This window comes from Pogona vitticeps, chromosome 1 (assembly GCF_051106095.1).
Source record: "Pogona vitticeps strain Pit_001003342236 chromosome 1, PviZW2.1, whole genome shotgun sequence".
In the NCBI taxonomy this organism is placed as follows: domain Eukaryota; kingdom Metazoa; phylum Chordata; class Lepidosauria; order Squamata; family Agamidae; genus Pogona; species Pogona vitticeps.
In genome coordinates this window covers 8,263,454-8,282,976 of record NC_135783.1, presented here as the reverse complement: position 1 = coordinate 8,282,976, position 19,523 = coordinate 8,263,454, and the positions used below count along the sequence as shown (strand labels likewise).

The 19,523-nt window shown below is 44.0% G+C and overlaps 1 protein-coding gene across 1 annotated transcript in view; it reads left to right on the top strand.

Moving 5' to 3' along the window:
- The window catches only part of PAPOLG (poly(A) polymerase gamma), a 40,615-nt gene that overhangs the window by 19,792 nt on the left and 1,300 nt on the right, over positions 1-19,523 (top strand). The window contains exons 11-21 of the mRNA XM_072987001.2: positions 130-250; positions 348-432; positions 857-910; positions 3,391-3,510; positions 5,469-5,578; positions 7,745-7,866; positions 8,078-8,253; positions 13,941-14,038; positions 14,116-14,336; positions 16,091-16,144; positions 16,419-16,531. Of these exons, the coding sequence (XP_072843102.2) occupies positions 130-250; positions 348-432; positions 857-910; positions 3,391-3,510; positions 5,469-5,578; positions 7,745-7,866; positions 8,078-8,253; positions 13,941-14,038; positions 14,116-14,336; positions 16,091-16,144; positions 16,419-16,517 (1,260 nt within the window). The 3' untranslated portion in view covers positions 16,518-16,531. The remainder of the gene's footprint in view (positions 1-129; positions 251-347; positions 433-856; positions 911-3,390; positions 3,511-5,468; positions 5,579-7,744; positions 7,867-8,077; positions 8,254-13,940; positions 14,039-14,115; positions 14,337-16,090; positions 16,145-16,418; positions 16,532-19,523) is intronic.

The window sequence follows — 19,523 nt, the reverse complement described above, 5'->3', positions numbered from 1 at the left end:
GTTGCAAACGAAGTTTGTGAACCCGAGACTTGAGAGACTTCTCTGGGACACCCAGAGAATTCGTTGCTGGGATGCGACGAATTTTGTTTCTTTGTGATGCTGTTGAAATCAGCCCTTCCTGTGCCACAGGTAAATCCCTCGGACCGATACCACTTGATGCCGATCATCACACCGGCTTATCCGCAGCAGAACTCCACCTATAATGTGTCCACTTCCACTCGTGCAATCATGGTAGAAGAACTGAAGTACGGTAAGCTGGTTTATTTTTCCTGGGTTTTCTGTAGTCATTCAGAAAGCGTGGTTGAAACGATAGTGTTTCTTTGTTTTGTGGTCTGATGTTAAAACAGGTCTTGCAGTTGCAGAAGAGATATTCCAAGGAAAATCGGACTGGCCAAAGCTGCTGGAACCACCCAACTTTTTCCAAAAGTACAAGTACGTAAAAGCACCTGGGTTTTCATAATCTCTGTTTAAGGAATGTGATCGTGAATGACAGTGTACCCGAGCCCAATGGAGAAATGCATGGATGGCGTTCTTCTCCCTTGTGAACGATGCGAGAGTCCTCCCTTGCCATTTCGTAAGGCCACGGAGCTGCAACTGAGCACGTAACTGGAAAGCTACGGTTGCACTGGAAAAGGAGTGGACTTTTCGCTTGTTCAGTTAGTGATGTTAAAGCTCTTGTACCTTCATGGATGGAAAACAGACATATATAGGTAACTTTGTAGTGACTTTCGTCTGAGCGCTGGGAAGACATGGGTGTGAAAGAGGATTTAAGGGGCCATTAAAGTTGGCTTGCATCTTGGGAAGAGCTTTTTACTGTAAAATTGATAAAATGCTAGCAATGTGCATTTTTTTTCAGGCATTACATCGTACTGACTGCCAGTTCGTCCACCGAAGAGCATCACTTAGAATGGTAAGCCTTCAAAATTAAAAATATAAATCTGATCACAGCATTTTAGTTTATTAATGCAGTTGGGGGCAAGAAGACTGGAATATTGTCTTCATTCGTCTTCAGAGTTCTTTCTTTGGGAAGATTTTTCCGCTCCTTGCCGATGCTGATGGGTAGCCTGTATTCAAGTGCTCCGTTTAATGAAGTGTCTTCCTCATAAGCAAGGAACAATCAAGAGATCAGGGTGATATCTCTTAATTTTTTGTATTCTCACTTTGTTGTTCAACTTAAAGGCATTATGTCTTGGCTATAATTCATTATAACTCATCATATACCCAGCCCTGCTCCTGCTGGGAGAAGCATGACAAGCGCTAGACATATCATAGCTATCATATATTTGCAGTCTGGAGAGTTAGAAGCTTTAAAAAAAAAGTAATGGAAGCTGATGGCTGTCTTCTTGTGCAGGTCATTCCTGCCCAATTTGAAACAAATCTAAGCTTTGTTGTCTTGTATTATCACTTGAATATTTTGCACAAATACCTAAAGAAAGCTTGCATCCCTTCTGGTAGCTGCATGTACCTTTTTTGTTTCAATATTCGTTAGTGGTTTCCAGATGACAGCTTGAGTTTTCAGTCACTAAGAGGATTTAGACTTCTCTTTGAGCTGGTGCCTTTTTATTTATCCTAAGTATGCTGAGCTCTGATACTGAATCCACTGTCTTCAACTACATGAATATTACAGTTTGCTTCCACTGTGGAATTTGGGATGGTGTACTGAACAGTTCTTAGACAGTCTTCCCCTCCAGACATTGTCCAGGTTGGGATGAGTTGCATAGGGTTTCTCCCCCCATCCCCAGTCTAGGGGGGATGAGGTGTATCATGATGGTTTAACTCCTGCTGTCCCTCTTTTCCAGAAAAAAAAGTGACATGAAGGGTGACATAGTTAAATTGTCTTCTAAGGACACCAGAGGGTTTGAGAACCTTTTTATGTTAAAAAAGTAGGGTGAAGTTGGGAGTAACAGGCACCCCTCTGAGATAATAGAACCAGTAGTTGTTCGATCTTGGTTTAGATCCTTACCTGTTTAGCTTCAGTAAAATGCCTCTGTTATCTTTTTAAGCTGTCTGCCTTCTACAAGGGTGTTAATTCAGCAGCCTTTTTACTGGGCAAAACAGAAGCATCCATGTACTCAATTATGTCAGTTATGTCGTTTATATCACTTATGTAGATTACAGTAGGGCTCCTTTATCCGCGAGTTCAGTATCCTCTGATTCCCTTCTCCATGGTCTGAAAATACTAAAAATATGAAATGAAAAAGCCTAGAAATGGGTTTTTAAATAATGTTTCCAGAACTGGCCACTAGAGGGAGCCAGAGACCACAAAATACAGAGACCAGAGATACTAAAAATATGAAAAGAAAAATTGTATAAATATTTATATAGGGATAAATAGATTTTTAATGACGAGGTTACCCGAACTGGCCACTAGAGAGAGCCAGAGACCATGCTATGTATAATGTTTGCTATAATCCACGTTTTTCAGCATCCACGGGGTGGGGTGGGGTTCGGAACCAATCTTCTGTGGATATGGGGGTCCACCTGTATATGAAATGGGAATCAAAAAGGTACTTTTCCTCTTTGGGCAAACGTCTTTCCCATTTATTTTGTACTGGCAAAAATGTTATTCTCTTTGTCTTTCCTCCCTCACTGAACGCCTCCCCCACCCCTCCTTCCTTTGGGGACCGCTGATCTAGGGGACCTAAAATGTTTAAACCCTGTATTAGAAAGATGGAAAGCTCTCCTGAGAAGCTTGCTGGTGCAAAAGCCGGCTGCTGTGGAAGATGCCAGTGTAACTGCCTAAAGTTACTGCGGGCAAATAAGCTTCCGAGCTAACCCTCTTGCATGCTAGAAACCCATTCTGAAGGTTTTTCTCACAACCGAAGTGCTTTGGAGGCAAGGAAGGGTGGGGTAAATGCCTGTGGGACTGCGAGAAGAGGCAGGATTTCCCTTCCCCGCTTCTTAGATGTTGCTTCTGCAATGTATTGGATTCAGAGCTAGAATTGCTGCAAAATCTCATTAGGACTATTAAACACTGAGATGGGTTGTAAGGTTTTTTCCTCTCCTCCTTCCATGGTGAGGTGGGTGCAAAATCTTCACTCTTAACAACTGTTTTATTCCAGAAGATTTTTTTTCCTAAGGTCTTGCATCTGTAATAACTCTTTACTGTATTTGTTTAAGCTCTTTATTTTGCTGCTGTGATCTTTTCTAATTGTGATTTGCTTATGTTTAATACCTAAAAGAAATTAAAAAAAATTCCATGAGTATGATTTGCTGTACAAGGTTGCCGTATACAGTAGGTGTTGGAATAAAGAATAAATGAAATGCAGGCTTGCAATCCAAATCACACTTGTTCTCCTTGTAGGTCTTGTGTCCCACCGGTTGGGCACATAGGCTGTTTGCCGGAATTCAGAAAAAATCTTAACGGACCCTTTATTTTGTTTTCATAAGGGTTGGTCTGGTAGAATCTAAAATCCGTGTGCTGGTTGGAAACTTGGAACGGAACGAATTTATTACCATCGCACATGTCAATCCACAATCCTTTCCCGGGACTGGGGCTCAATGCAAAGAGTGAGTTAATAACCCATGGATTTCTTACACTTGTCATTCATCGAAATGATGCAATGTTAGGGTAACTCTTTCCAGTAAGGGAGGATAGCTTTGTTACTCTCTTGCTGAAGAAACAGAAGGTCCTGCATGCTGTAGCAAGACGTTACAGATCTACAATGGCTGGTATTACAGCTAGTAGATATGCTACCAGGGACATCGTGGCGCTGCGGGTTAAACCGCTGAAGCCTCTGTGCTGCAAGGTCGGAAGACCAGCAGTCGTAAGATCGAATCCACGCGATGGAGTGAGCTCCGGTCGCTTGTCCCAGCTCCTCCCAACCTAGCCGTTCGAAAGCATGTAAAAATGCGAGTCGATAAATAGGTACCACCTCGGTGGGAAGGTCACGGCGTTCTGTGTCTAGTCGCGCGGACCATGGAAACTGTCTTCAGACAAACGCTGGCTCTATGGCTTGGAAATGGGGATGAGCACCTCACCCTAGATTTGGACACGACTGGACTAAATGTCAAGGGGAACCTTTATCTTTAGATATTCTTTTTATATTGTTGGATTCATGTTTCTTCAAAGAGTTGAATGCATGAGAGACCAGCTCGGCAGGAAAGGGATCAGCAGGTGGGAAAAACACCCCTTGACTTTACCTACCTGCGCGTTTTGCTCTCCTGCCTACACACCAGCTTCCTTTCTCTGTCTCCCTCCTACTGAAGACCTGTCAAAAGGCATGTTTCAATAAAATTTTATTCTGGCTTTTTTCCCCCAAGACAAAAAGAAATGACCAGAATTTATCCTTCCTACTTACTGTGATCATCCTATCTGGAAATGTCCAGAACTGGGCATGCTGGAAATTCTCCTTTTTGGAAGAATTTTTTTTAATGACAGCAGGATTGGGCAAGTGGAGAATACCAAGGAAGGATGAGGGCGGTGGGCAACTGCTGGCAGGTTGGTGCCCACCCATGTGTTAGGATAACAAGGGTGGGTGAGTGGGGAATACTACGATTCCCTGGCAGTCAGTAGCTTTTCCCTTTAGTAAACAGTGTGTCTAAAATTTTGGTCTGCCCTGCCAAGAAAGCGAGCATAACCATCGAAACAGTGATTGTGTGCTATTAAGTAAGTTCTGACTTTTGTTGACCCTTTGCAGGGTTTTCTTAGAGAAAGGAGTACTCAGAAGCTGTTTACCATTCCCTTTTTCTGGAAGGGTGCCCTGGGACTGTGCAGCCTGCCCAAGGCTACGCAGGTTGGCTCTTTTTCAGATGCACAGTGGGAAATTGAACTCCCAATGTCTGGCTCCACGGTGAAATTACTACTGTATTTTTCAGTGTATAAGACTATACTTTTGTCTAAAATCTTTAGACTAAAAATTGAGAGTCGTCCTATACATGGAAGTAAGCTGAGGAGAGAACAAAAGCAAGTGGAGGGAAAAGCAGGGATCAAAGCGATCCTGCAGCGCTTTGATCCCTTTCCCCCTGCACTTGCTAAGCCTCACTTAGATTTCTTAATTTTAGATTAGAAAAGTGGGGGCCATCTTATACATGGAAAAATACGGTAGCTCACTGAGCGATCCAGCCAGCTGTCAGCATTAGGTTCAAGACGTAGAATCATAGAATAATTAAACTGGGTAGGGACCTGTGAGGCTATCAAGTCCAACCCCCAGCTCAAACCAGGAATCCATATCAAAGCAGATTGGACAGAAGGTTATCCAGTTTTCTCTTGAACGACTCCAACGTTGGAAAGCTCAGCATCTCCTGAGGTTCTTGGTTCCGTTCTTGTACTGCTCTAACAATTGAGAAGTTTATTTCCTGATAATTCAGTTGGAATCTGGCTTCCTGTAGCTTGAGCCCATTATTGCATGTCCTGCCCTCTGGGATGACCTAGTAAACCAAACGTTCCCTTAAGCTGAACCCCTTTTCTGTGACACTGTCTAATCCGTGCATTTAGTTAATCTGCTGTCCTGTGATTTACTCCCCAGGAGTGACTACACGTCAATGTGGTTTCTGGGAATAATTTTTAAGAAAATGGAGAACGCCGAGAGTGTGAGCATTGACTTGACCTACGACATCCAGTCGTTCACAGATGCGGGTAACTCGTCCGCTTGGAAATCCTCTTCTAAATGCCCTGATACATAAAAAGTGGCATGTTTATTTGCTTTCTAAAGGGGGAGGGCTGGGGAGGGGGTTATTTCAGGTGAAGTCGTGCCAGCGATAAAAGTGGAATTTCCAAGTCTCACTGGCACTTGGCTGACCTCTCCTGATGCGCCCGGATCAAATGTTGAAGTTGATGAGCCCTCGGCTGTCAATGCGTTAAGTCTCACAAAAGACCGGGAAGAGTTGCTTGGTCATGCTGAAAATAAAGCACAACTCACTGTGCTCAATTTATTCTTCTGATCTGCATCATTTATAATAAAACACCCTGGCAACTTGTTAATTAAAAAAAACTAAACACACGCATACCTTTAACGCTGCTTCAAGGAATGTGTTGATCTGAATTCTTATTATAGTGAATCATCCTTTGCCCATAAAAACATCCAATCGGTGCCATCTGTACTGTTTCCCTTGCTTTATAGGCAAATGTGCCTGGATTTGTTTTTCTTTACAGGGGAGTGTGCTCTCTGAATATTTTGAAACATAGAAGGACCCACCCACCCCACCCCATCTGCAGAATCAGTATTTGATGATCCAGTTGTCTGCTGGCTGAAATACTACTCGCCCAGAAATACCTATTTATAGTCATGTGAAAAAGAAAGTACATCCTCTTTGACTTCTGTGGTTTTTTTATAGCAGGACATAATAAAAGTCATCTGGTCCTTAACGGGTCTGAAAATTAAAAGCATGTTGCTTATATATCGCCCCATAGCACTTCAAGCACTCTGGGTGGTTTACAAGTTAATCTTGCAGGTTACACATTGCTAGGTACTCATTTTACCAGCCTTGGAAGGATGGAAGGCTGAGTGAACCTTGAGCCGGCTACCTGGGATTGAACCCTGGGTCGTAAACACAGTTGTGGCTGCAGTACAGCCGTTTAACCACTGTGCCACGAGGCTCTTAGGTAACGGAGAAGCCATGTGTGAGAAACTAAGTACGCTTTATGATTCGGTAGCTTGTAGAACCTACCTTTAGCTGCAATACCTTGAAGTAATCGTTTTGTGTATGAGTTTATTAGTCTCTTACTTTGTTGTGGAGGAATTTTGGCCCACTTTTCTTTACAACGTTGCTTCAGTTCATTGAGGTTTGCGGCCATTTGTTAATGCACGGCTCTTTTAAAGTCCTGCCACAACTGGGCAGAGATATTTGGGTCCTTTTGAGGAGAAAGATGAAGTAAAAGTGTTTTAAATAAATAAAGATATTTGTGCTGGCCCCCTCACTGATCCACTAATGCTGCATGGGGGCCACTCTCCCGTCCTCTCGCTCCGGAGATTGCGATCGGCAAACCACTCTTTGACCTGGCAGAAGAGGCTTGTCCCGGTGATCGCTTGTCGGCGATCATGATCACCGGAACGAGAGGACGGAAGTGTGGACCCCACATGGCATTAGCGGATGGGTGAGTGGACTGTCTGGCCCCATGGGGCTGGACCCTCATTATCTCCACCTGTGTGGGGATATTCATATACGATTAACCCCATCTCTGCTCCTTATCCTAATTATAGAAGTACCGGGCAGTGCAAAAGACAGTTTTCCATCTTCTCTCAGATTTGTCCTACTCTCCGCGGCATTATGTCGTCGTCATTTAGTCGTGTCCGACTCTTCGTGACCCCATGGACCAGAGCACGCCAGGCCCTCCTATCTTCCACTGCTTCCCGGAGTTCTGTCAATTTCATGTTGGTTGCTTCGCAGACACTGTCCAGCCAACTCATCCTCAGTCGTCCCCTTCTTCTCTTGCCCTCACACTTTCCTAACATCAAGGTCTTTCCCAAGGAGTCTTCTCTTCTCCTGAGATGGCCAAAGTACTGGAGCCTCAGCTTCAGGATCTGTCCTTCCAGTGAGCACTCAGGGTTGATTTCCTTCAGAATGGATAGGTTTGTTCTCCTTGCAGTCCAGGGGACTCTCAAGAGCCTCCTCCAGCACCACAATTCAAAGGCATCAATTTGGCGTTATGTACAGGGAGCTAAATCTCTCAAGTGGTTCCATTCTTCCTCTGGAAGGTTTACAGTCACCCTAATGATCTCTGTACAAACTTGCTTGAGTGCAGTTTCTGCTGGACAGTTTTGCTTGAATCATGTGGCTTGATTCTTGTCACTTTCGGACTTAGTTTACAGACAAGCCAATAACATCAACATGTTGAAAGAGGGCATGAAGATCGAAGCTACTCACGTGAAAAAGAAACAGCTGCACAATTACTTGCCTGCCAACGTCTTACAGAGGAGGAAAAAGGTATATCTGAATTCTGGCTTGCTTATATTAAGAAACGACGATTAACTTTGATGGTCCTACCTGCTGTCAATCACTCAATTAGTTGCTGAATGGTAGACAGGTCACCACTTAGGGAAATCCTGCTGATTCAGTGGGTCTATGCTAGGGAACCAGTTGTCGGACTTAAGCTGTTGCTTGCCATTCTGGATTTAAGCCAAACGTGTCTCAACAGAGCATGCCGGATGTTGGCCGACAGACTTGCGGGCTTGTGTTGAAAAGGTCATCGTTGGAGAATGATTCCTTGGACGTCTACAGGAATGCAGATATGGCGACAGAGAGTAAAGCCGTTTCTTCATCCAGTGGTTCGGGAAAATGCGGCAGTAGTTCTGTTTCAAAAGAAACGGAAAGGTAAGCGTTTTTGGACTTCTTAGTGATTCTGTTTTGGAAGCTTCCAACTACTTTTCTATGGCTCCAGAACTTTTAATTTCCTAGATAGAAGAGGTTCCCTTTCTGTTTTGAAGAAAGACTTATTTTCTGTGTTCCTTGGGTCCCCACTATATGGGATATACTTATATATATGAACCTTTGTCTAAAATCTCATCTCATATGATTGCAGAAGTGGACTGTAATCTAGAAAAGGGTCACGCTAAAATCTAGTAGGCTTTAAGGTGCTTTAAGAATATAAGCCGCCTTGGGTCCGTTCTAAGGAGAAAGGTGGAGTAAACATATTTTAATTAATTAATTAAATACAGTACTTTGGCTTTGTTTTAGTTTTGTTTTTGGTTACGCTTGCCAAAACAGATTTGCACAGCTGTCTCTTTGCAAACCATTTGAAGACTGTGCCATTCATTTATGTAGGTTCGCTGATTCTGAATCTTGTTATTTAATAAGAGGGAATGATGTAAAGAACAAAATTTAACAAGATCTTGATAAGCTTGGGTACTGGCCTGAATGAAATTCCATAGAATAGTGAAGTTGGAAGGGGCCCTATAAGGCCATCAAGTCCAACCCCCTGCAGATCTGACACTGGAGGCATTCTCTTGAATGCCTCCAGTGTTGGAGCACTCACTACCTCTCAAGGTCATTGGTTCCAGTGTCGTACTGCTCTAACAGTTAGGAAGTTTTTCCTGATATTCAACCAAAGTCTGCCTTCCTGTAACTTGAGTCCATTGTTGCGTCGATAAGATCAAAGTTCTACATCTGGGGGAGAGGGCCAAATGCATAGTTACAAGATGGGAGATACTTGGCTCAGTAATACTACGAGTGAGAAGGAGCTTGGAAGTTTTGTAGATCTAAATCTGAATATGAGCCAACGGGGTGGTGTTGCTGCAAAAAAGGCAAATGCTCTTTTAGAATGCACTAACAGAAGTATAGTTTCCAAATCCCGTGAGGTACTAGTTCCCCTCTATTTTGCACTGATTAGGCCTCATCTAGAGTACTCTGGACACCACAGTTTAAGAAGGATGCCAACAAACCGGGGCAAGTTCAGAGAAGGGCGACAAGGATGATCAGGGAACGGAAAACCAGGCCTTACGAGAAAAGACTGGAAGAACTGGGCATGTTTAGCCTTGAGAAGACAAGACCAAGGATAGCATTTTTCAAATACTTGGAAGGTAGTCATACAGAGGTGGGGCAGGATTACTCGATCATCCCTGAGTGCAGGACGTATAAAAACAGGCTCAAGTCACAGGAAGCCAGATTTAGCCTGAATATCAGGAAAAATGTCTTAACTGTTTGAGCAGTACGACAATGGAACTCATGTTCTCGGGAGGTGGTGAGCGCTCCAACGCTGGAGGTATGCAAGACAAAATTGTGCAACCCTCTGCCGGATCTACTTTGATGTGGATTCCTGCACTGAGCATGGGGTTGCACTCAATGATCTTACAGACCCCTTCCCAACTCAACCATTCTCTGATGGTATTTCCCTGAGACTGACTCTTTGCTTGGTTTGCTTGATGCATTTATATTCATGCTTTCATCCGGTGTGCTCAAGGTGGCGCTCATGGCTGTTTCTCGCCCCATTTGATAATCACAGCAACACTGCGAGGCGGGTCAGGCTGAGATACCAAATGGCCTGAGGTCACCCAGTTATGTTTCATGGCTAAGTAGGATTTGAATCCAGGTTTCTAGATGATTTGCCTAGCACGCTAACCACAACACCGCACTGACTGCTGTTGTGCTGTGACTCTGTTCCACACATCTCTAGCAATTTTAATTGTAGAGATAGGAACAGAATACAGATGAAATAATATAATCTTCAGGTTCATTTTATTCTCCTGGCACGCAAGAAGACTGTCCCTGGACACTCTCGTGTGATCTGTTTTACTCTGCCTCCCATTTTTATATGAGTGCTGCTGATAGTAGAACGGAAGATAAGGCATAGGTAATCTAGCTCTGGATTTCTTTGATATTAGATTTTAGAGATGAGCTTCTTGTCATTGTACAGTGGTGCCTTGCATAGCGATAACTCCTTATAGCGATGAAATCGCTTTGCGATGGACTTTTTGCCATTGGAAGAGCGATCGCTTTGCGATGGTCCCTATGGGGAAATTTCGCTTTGCAATGATCGCGGGGAAGCGATCATCGCAAAGCCACCTTTTTCGCACAGCTGATCGGCGGTTTCAAAATGGCCGCCGGGTAAACAAAATGGCCACCTGCTGTTTTGCCTCGCTTTAGAGCACTGGTTCTTAACCTTGGGTTACTCAGGAGTTTTGGACTGCAACTCCCAGAAGCCTTCACCACCAACTGTGCTGGGAGTTGCAGTTCAAAAACATCCGAGTAACAAAGGTTAAGAACCACTGCTTTAGAGGCACCAAAAATGGCTGCCCCATGGAGGATCTTCGCTTTAAGATTAGTTTTTAGCCCATAGGAATGCATTAATCAGGTTTTAATGTGTTTCTATGGGTTTTTTAATATTGCTGCACGGATTAACATCGCTAAGCAAGGCACCACTGTACTACAAATCCCAGAGTTCTCCATTCTGGGAATCTGGCCTGACAGATAGATATCTACAAGACATCTAAATGTGGCTCACCTAAGGAAAAAGGCCTAAGGGAGAGGCTTTGTGGCCTAGCACAGGAAGTAACTTTGCCTGGCTTCCTGTTAGAAAGGAAGCTACACTGTAGCTTGCTAGGAGTTTAGGCCTTTCTCCCAGGTGAGCCACATTTCGATGTCTGCAGGTATCTGTCAGGCGGGAGTCCGAGAATGAAAAATTCTGGGACTTCTTGTTGAAAAAGAATGTATGATGACCTTGTTGGGGGGGGGTGGTGGTAAAAATCCAATAAAAGTAAAAGTAAAGTAAAAGTATTCCTATGGAGCTTTGACTCCCACCCTTCATGACTGTCCCAATGGAGCCTGCCAGTCAGCCAAGCACAGACCACTCTTCTGTTGAGGTTCTCGTTCAGAGGGTGAAATCCAAGATTACAGAGACTGAATCCATGCTAGAAATCTCTGTTGCTCGCTTCCACCGCTTCCTCAGTGCTGTGAGCCGCGTTGCTCTCTGTTGTCCTGCTCTCTTCTCTGCACTGATACAGAACTTGACTATATTGAGCCACTTCAAAGGCATTATCTTGGTATCAGTAGTGAACTTTGAGTTTGATCGTTTGTACTGCCATGTCTCTTCCATCCAATATTGTCACAGCAATCACCATACTTCTCTTAGTAAAGTTAAAGGTTCCCCTAGACAATTTTATCCCGTCATGTCCATCTCTAGGTAGTGGTGCTCATCTCCGTTTCCAACCCATAGAGCTAGCGTTTTGTCTGCAGACAATCCTCTGTGGTCACGTGACCAGTGTGACTAGACACGGAACGCCGTTTACCTTCCCACCGAAGTGGTACCTATTTATCTACTTGCATTTTGCATGCTTTCAGACGGCTAGGTTGGCGGGAGCTGGGACAAGCGACGCGGGCTCACTCCATCACATGGATTCAATCTTGCGACTGCTGGTCTTCTGACCTTGCAGCACAGAGGCTTCAGGGGTTTAACCCACAGCACCCACCACGTCCCTTCTCTTAGTAGATCTCTCTTATTTTGTTACCAAAGAACAAATGCCTGTGGCTGTGCAGATTGTCACTCTTCGATTGATACTCCTCCCAGTTCACAAAAAATACTGAAACTATGACCCTTGGAACTACCAACATAGGTAGAATTTTTTTTTGCTTCCTTTAGATTCTTATAGAGCAATCCTAATCCATGCTTCGTTCTGCGCCACCAACATCAAGGTGGTTAGAAAACCTACACCAAATTTAGGAGGAAGGAGCAACCTCGCACAGCATCCAGATCCTAGTTTTCAATTACGGTGGAGGCATCATAAAATAACCGCCAGGAGGAAGCTCATTCCTTCCCTCCCAACCAAGAGAGGAGAACATTGGATTTGATCAGTTACTGACTTTGATGGTGGTTGTGGGTTTTTCGGGCTCTTTGGCCGTGTTCTGAAGGTTCTTCCTGATGTTTCACCAGTCTCTGTGGCCAGCATCTCCAGAGGACTGGAGTAGGAACTCTGTCCATGTTCTGTTGCTGTTTGTTGGATACTATCCTGGCGAAACGTCAGGAAGAACAACCTTCAGAACACGGCCAAAATAAAAACCCACAACAACCATCAGATCCTGGCCGTGAAAGCCTTCGAGAATACAATTACTGACTTTGCTTCTGTTCGGTTGTGGAAGTTTGTGGGCACAACTATCAAGCATGTGTAGCTGCTTATCATTCAGGAAAAGCTCTAACCACTGTTACTTTGCATATTGAAAGAACAGCCAAGGCTGATTGCTTGATGGACCAGCAAATCCATAACACCAGATCTTTGCAGATTGGGCCTTAAAGCTGGTGTCAACCACTGTGGTCCTGAGCTGTCTTTCTTGGATGTGGACTGCAGTAGTGTCTGAAGATGCGAGATTGCGCAATGAAGTCCTCCTGTTCGGTGGAGAAGTCTTTTCTGTTCGAAAACAGAACAAGCCATTCATCGCCATTACCAGACATGGCGAGGTGACAGCAAAGAACATGGGCCTAAATTACTCAACTCTCTCCAGAAAAATAAAAGAAAAAACTGTGGTTCAAAATGATGAAGGCTCTCTCTTATATACAAAACTGCTCTTGCCTTCATCCTCCTGCCAACTTTTTGTTTGTCCACACAGTTCAAACTACCAATCTTCCAGCAACTGAGGAAATTCCCTTTTGATCCAGGTGCCATCTTTCATGCTACAGAGAACACAGATCACGTCCCACAGAACCCTGCCTTCCCTTTTCCCCCCCCGCTCCATCAGGCCGACACCTGAAGGGATGTGGTAGCACTGCGGGCTAAACCGCAGAAGCCTCTGGGCTGCAGGGTCAGAAGACCAGCCGTCGTAAGATCGAATCCACATGACGGAGTGAGTTCCCGTCGCTTGTCCCAGCTCCTGCCAACCTAGCAGTTCGAAAGCATGTAAAAATGCGAGTAGATAAATAGGTACCACCTTGGTGGGAAGGTCGCGGCATTCCGTGTCTAGTCGCGCTGGCCTCGTGACCACGGGAAACTGTCTTCGGACAAACGCTGGCTCTATGGCTTGGAAACGGGGATGAGCACCCCGCACCCTAGAGTTGGACAGGACTGAACAAAAAGTCAAGCGGAACCTAGGCCGATACTCTCATTATTACACCAGTTGGCAGAGCATCCATACCATCTCGGTTCTGTTCGTAGTGTGTATTGGTTATGACAAGAGATGGGCATGAACTCCTGGTTCGGCAGTTTGTGCCAGTTTGGCTTTTGGCCGAACTGATGGTTGACGCTTCTCAGCCCTGCCTCTTCCGGTGGATGCTCCCTCAGAGGCCAGACTCTGGCTGGCTTTCCTGTCCTGCCTCCTCCAGGTGCTGCCTGAGTGGGCGCTCATCAGAGGAGGTGGGGCTGGGAAGCACCAATCACCTGTTTGGCTAAAAAACACGAACCAACACAAACCACCGAACCAGCTCATCTTTAGTTACAACCTCAAATTTCACCACCTAAAATCTTTACTTTTGTTTTCCACTAGCCATGAGTGTTTTGCAGTTCTCTTGTAAGTCTTCTACATTAGCAAAGAGAAGTGCTTGTAAAATCTGTTTTTTAATTCTGTGCTGCTTTTCACAGGGGCACTGTCCTTCAAAAGACTCCGAGCCTCCCAAGTCGAGAGAGGCCGCTAAATGCCTTTCCGCTTTCAAAGCCTGCCATCCCACCCGTTGGTTTGCGTAAGTATAAAATTTGCACGTTGCCCTTGCCGGTTTGGAAAAATAAAAAACGATAACGCTTTTCTGGATTTCTGCAGAGGTGGACTCTGCGGCGGCGGTGGCCAGCGTAACACCTCTGAGCCTCTCGGTGGCCACTCAGCAAAACACAATCCATGCGGTTACTTTGTCCAGCTCCATCGATTCCCAGAAGAATCCCGATGAAACGGCTTCAGTAAGCGTTAAAAACAATTCTGTGCAAAAAAGACTCCACTCACCTGCCTCGGGAGAGTGTCTTAAGCGGCTGAGAGATACAGAAAAGGTAAGTATCTCACAGCGCTGAAAAAGGGACAACATTACAATGATGTACAGTGGTGCCTCGCATAACAAGCGCACCGTTTAACGACGAATCCGCATAGCGACGTGTTTTTTGCGATTGCATTTCGATGTTTCAGGTGGCTAAACATCGCATTGCGATGATCGGTAAGCATTTCGCTTACCGATTATCGCATTGCGATGTTTTTTAAACAGTTGATCGGCGGTTCCAAAATGGCCACCGCATCCACAAAATGGCCGCCAGCAGCGTTTTCGCGCCCTGCCCTCGCTTAGCGGGCAGCGAAAATGGCGGCCGGATGGAGGATTCCCCGCATAGCAGTGAGTTTTTCCCCAATAGGAACGCATTAAACGGAGTTTAATGCATTCCTATGGGTTTTTTCCCCCCACATAGCGAGGTTTCCGGATAGCGACATTAATCCTGGAACGGATTAACGTTGCTATGCGGGGCACCACTGTAGTGGCTTGTTACCTGGCATAGCCTTCTTAGTATTGGTGCCCTATCTGGCTTTCCCATAGAGAGATTCTTGATTGATAGACTGCTTGGCTTGCAGCTGTAGCCTCCAGTAGAGACCTATTTTGAGTCCATGGGCTAACTTGGAGGTCTCTCCAGCAATTATTCTACAGTAGGTGTAGCTTCTGCCTTTTTTTTTCTTTTGGATTCCACAGCTGATTCCAATAACACCAGTTTGATCACATTGTACCCCTGTTTCTCTGGGGAAGCCTGATGACCATTTCTATGTGTTGGGATGAAGGGTTCACCCAAGATATGCCATCGCTGTTTTACCAGCCTGGCTTCCAGTGGGAGGGAGTTCCAAAGTCTGGGAGCAGCGACAGAGAAGGTTCTCTCCTGTGTCCCCGCCAAACAAACCTATGAGGGTGGCGGGACTGAGAGAAAGGCCTCTCCTGATAATCTTACCTCTCTCAAGCAGGCCCATAAAGGGAGACGTGGTCTTTGAGATAGCTTGGGTCCAAACGGTTCAAGTCAAAACTAGCTCGTAGAATTCCTGCCTGGAAACGTATCAGCAGCCAGTGGAGCTGCTGGAACGGAGGGTGTTCAGTGATCCTGTTAGCAATCTGGCAGCAGCCTTGCTCCAAGGAAGTTTGAAACTCCCTCAAGGAGCGTGGGGTGCATTTTTTTTAAATAGCCGCCTTCTCCAAGTGTATTGCTCCACAACTGTGATAAGGGTTATTGTTTGACATATCTGGGTAGCATCCCATGGGAGGAGGAATCATTGTACAGTGGTGCCTCACTTGACGACATTAATTCGTTCGCTGTAGAGCGAAAATGTCGTCAAACGAAATTTAAAAAACCATTGAAACGTATTGAAAACCGTTCAGTGCGTTCCAATGGGCTGAATACCTGCTCGCCCAGTGAAGATCCTCCATACGGCGGCCATTTTCGGTGCCTGTTAAGCGCGGAATCCTTCCTAGAAAACAGCGGGGGGGGGGCATTTTCTTCAGCCGGTGGCCATTTTGAAACCCAATGATCAGCTGTTTGCTGATCGTCGTAAAGTGAAAATCGGTTCCCAAAGCAGGGAACCTATCATCGCACAGCGAAAAAAACCCATTTAAAATGTTTTGCGATTGCAAAAACGTCAACGTAAAGCGGATTTGTCGTAATCAGCCAGTGGGGCACGACTGTATAAGCTCCTCAATCTGTGGTGGGAATCTATTGCTCCTTGCCTTGAATTGCTAACTAGACTCTTCTGATTTTGTTTTGTTGTTGTTTTTCCTCTTTAGCATAGTCTTGGATGTGCTGTGCCTGCTCATGCATCTGACACACTAAGAGCACAGGTACTTTGTGATTCTTTGCTTTCAGAACAAAACACACATACCATTTCTGTTGTCTAAACTCTCTCATCTTAATTTGGATTTTACTTCATGTCTCTTCTCATAAAAACACTTTGAAATGCCAAATATTTTGACGACATGCAGAGATGCATATTCATATTTCTGTCCCATCTTTCAGACGTTTTTATTGGCTCTTGCGTTACGAATCTTGGTTTACATTTGTCCTATGCCAACACACTTGGTTTCACTCATCTAAATTCCTTTTTTAAATTTTTAGCGTCTTCCCAGTAAAGAACTGCCAGATTCATCTTCTCCTGTTCCAACCAGCAGTATTCGTGTTGTTAAAAACTCCATCAGACTGACTCTTAACCGATAACACTGCTTGTTCAGGTAATGATAAACAAGCTGTGTTTTTAATCCTTGTTGCACACTGGCTTCATTCGCATGTTTTTCTGGGAACATAACCATCATAATTAGATATATTTGGATAAATAATAAAAGGCATGTTCTTAAGCAGCCACCAGGGTCTTCTTGAAGGGTGAAGTATAAATCCTTTAAATTATACCAACTGCGTTTGTCAAGAACCGTTTACAGTGATACCTTGACTTACAAACGTCTCCACTTGCGAATGTTTCGAGTTACGAACGGCTCTGTTCGCAAAATGTTGCTTCGACTTGTGAACAGAGCCTCGACTTGCGAACGGAAAAAAAACCTTTCCCTACCTTTTTTTTTTTTTTTTTTTTTTTTTTTTTTTTTTTGACCTAAGTTCTATTTAGGTCAAAAGAAGAATTTTTAAAAAAAAAATCTCCCCCAGTGATAGAGTACAGATTAACCGGCTTTGCATCAGTTCCTATGGGAACTAATGCCTCTACTTAGGAACAGCACCTCGATTTACGAACGAAAAACATCCTGAACAGATTAAATGGTTTTCAATGCATTCCTGTGGGGAATCTTGCCTCGTCTAACAAATTTTTCGACGTACGAACGCCGTTTCAATACGGATTAAGTTTGTAAGTTGAGGTACCACTGTATAGCAAAGTAGTCAAAAGGTGGCCTTCCAGATGGTTTTGGACTGCCAACTCTAGGGAATTCCAGTCTAAACACATATGAGGGGGCAATATTGCCCAGCTCTGCTTTCTTTTAAAAAAAAAAACAATTTGAAAAAAAGAACTGGGAAAGGATTATACAGGCAAATGCATCACTTGAACTGAAATCTTTCAAATCACCATTTTTAATTTCAGTCACACATGTGTACAAGCAGCTGTCATCCTTATTCTGCTTCTATGGATGTATTGTCTCTTGGCGTTGGTGGTGCTTCATGAAGGATGTGTGTGTAGATATACATATGAGGGCTCCATTTTGTCCATTTCAGTATAAAGAGGTTTCCTGGTCTGTTCTTCGATGTGGGTGTCCTTGTACGCATACTCTCTTTAATACAGTGGCCCAAATCTTGTTGCTTAGCATAGTAACTTGCATTAAGAGTAGGCCTTGTTGAATCATTAGGGATTGAGTGAGTCAACTCCTCTCTAACTTTTATTGATTTAAGTGATCTAATTACAAGTTACTGTACTAAAATAAATCTCAGAGTAGGTCCATGCGGACCAACTTGAGTTGAATCACAAAACCCACGTTGATTGAGTGGAACCAGTCTGTTGCCATGTACTATACTAAGCAACAGGATTTTGGCCAATGTTTCCTGTGACATGTGTCTTTATTTGCAAATAATACTTGCTTCAGAGAAACAGTGGACCTATGGTAAGCCTGTTCTAAGCCCAGCCTCCCCGGGAGGCAAAAAAACCACTGAAATATCTAACACTATACATTGCATTGTCTCTCATTCCCTCTAGTGGCCCATTCTGGTAAATATACACTGGAAAACCATATACAGTGGTGCCTCGCTTAGCGATTGCCTCGTTTAACGATGTATTCGCTTAGCGATGAGGTTTCTGGAGCGATTTTGCGATCCATTTAACGATGTTCCCTATGGGGAAAATTCGCATAGTGATGTTTGGGACCTTGCCTCGCTTAGCAATGACAGTTTTAGGTCCCCTGTTTCACTTAGCGATGTTCCGTTTTTGCAATTTTAAGTGTGTCTTAAAAGGTTCAAAAACGGTTTTAAATGCTTGGGATCGTTAGTGCACCTTCTAAAATGTGTGCAAACTTAATTTGGCTTTGTTTTAAAATCGGGTTCAATGCATTTCAATGGGGGAAAAGAAATTCACCAAAAATTAACGAAGAGTCAGAACAAAGCCAAATTAAGTTTGCACACATTTTAGAAGGTGCACTAACGATCCCAAGCATTTAAAACAGTTTTTGAACCTTTTAAGACACACTTAAAATTGCAAAAACGGACATCGCAAAACCATTGAAATGCATTGAATAGGCTTCAATGCATTCCAATGGAGGATACATTGTTTTGCTTAGCGATGTTTCCTGTGGGAATTTTCGCTTAAGGACGGCAATCCGTTCCCATTGGAATGGATTAACCGGTTTTCAATGCATCTCTGGGAAAACGTGTTTCGCTTAGCGATGTTTTCCCATAGTGATTTTTTTTTAACCAATTAACATCGTTAAGCGAGGCACCACTGTACAGTGGTGCCTCGCAAGACTATTGCCTCAGGCGACGAAAAACCCGCAAGACAACTGGTTTTAGCGATCCCTATGGTGCCTCACCTAGGGAACCTCACAAGACAATTTTTTCACAAGACAGTGATTTTCGCGGAACGAATTAAAATCGTCTTGCGAGGCACCACTGTAAATACATATTTCTGGGGTTTTTAATTTTGTATTTTCAAGCAGCGAATCAGTGGATACTGATCCTGCAGATGGAGGGGGAGGTCTTATGGTGTGACTTTTTAAAAAACTCCTCAACACTTTTGATCAGTGACTCAGTCTACTAAAATGTATGTCACCCATTTTTTAAAAAAAAAAAACATTTGTTTGATTTTGTCCAAAATATAAAATGGGTGGTTTTGTTCTTTATCAGTAGAACCAGAAGAGGAACACCCATCTCTAGTGGACTCCCATATATTTTGTAACCTTCTCTGAAGAGTTGGGAAATCCACAGAGTTGGGATGATGATGGTGGTGGTGGTGGTGGTGGTGGTGGTGGTTATTATTATTATTATTATTATTATTATTATTATTATTATTATTATTATTATTATTATTATTGCAGTGGTGGTTTAGGAACAAGGAAGGGGAAATACAAGGAAAGAAAATTCCATTGGGCTCAGGGTCGAGGGCCAGTGCAATGTTGGACACACACACACACACACACACACACACACACACACACACACACACACACACACACACACACACACACACACACACACACACACACTTTTTCTTCCACCCTTGGCTAGAGCTAAATTCATTTT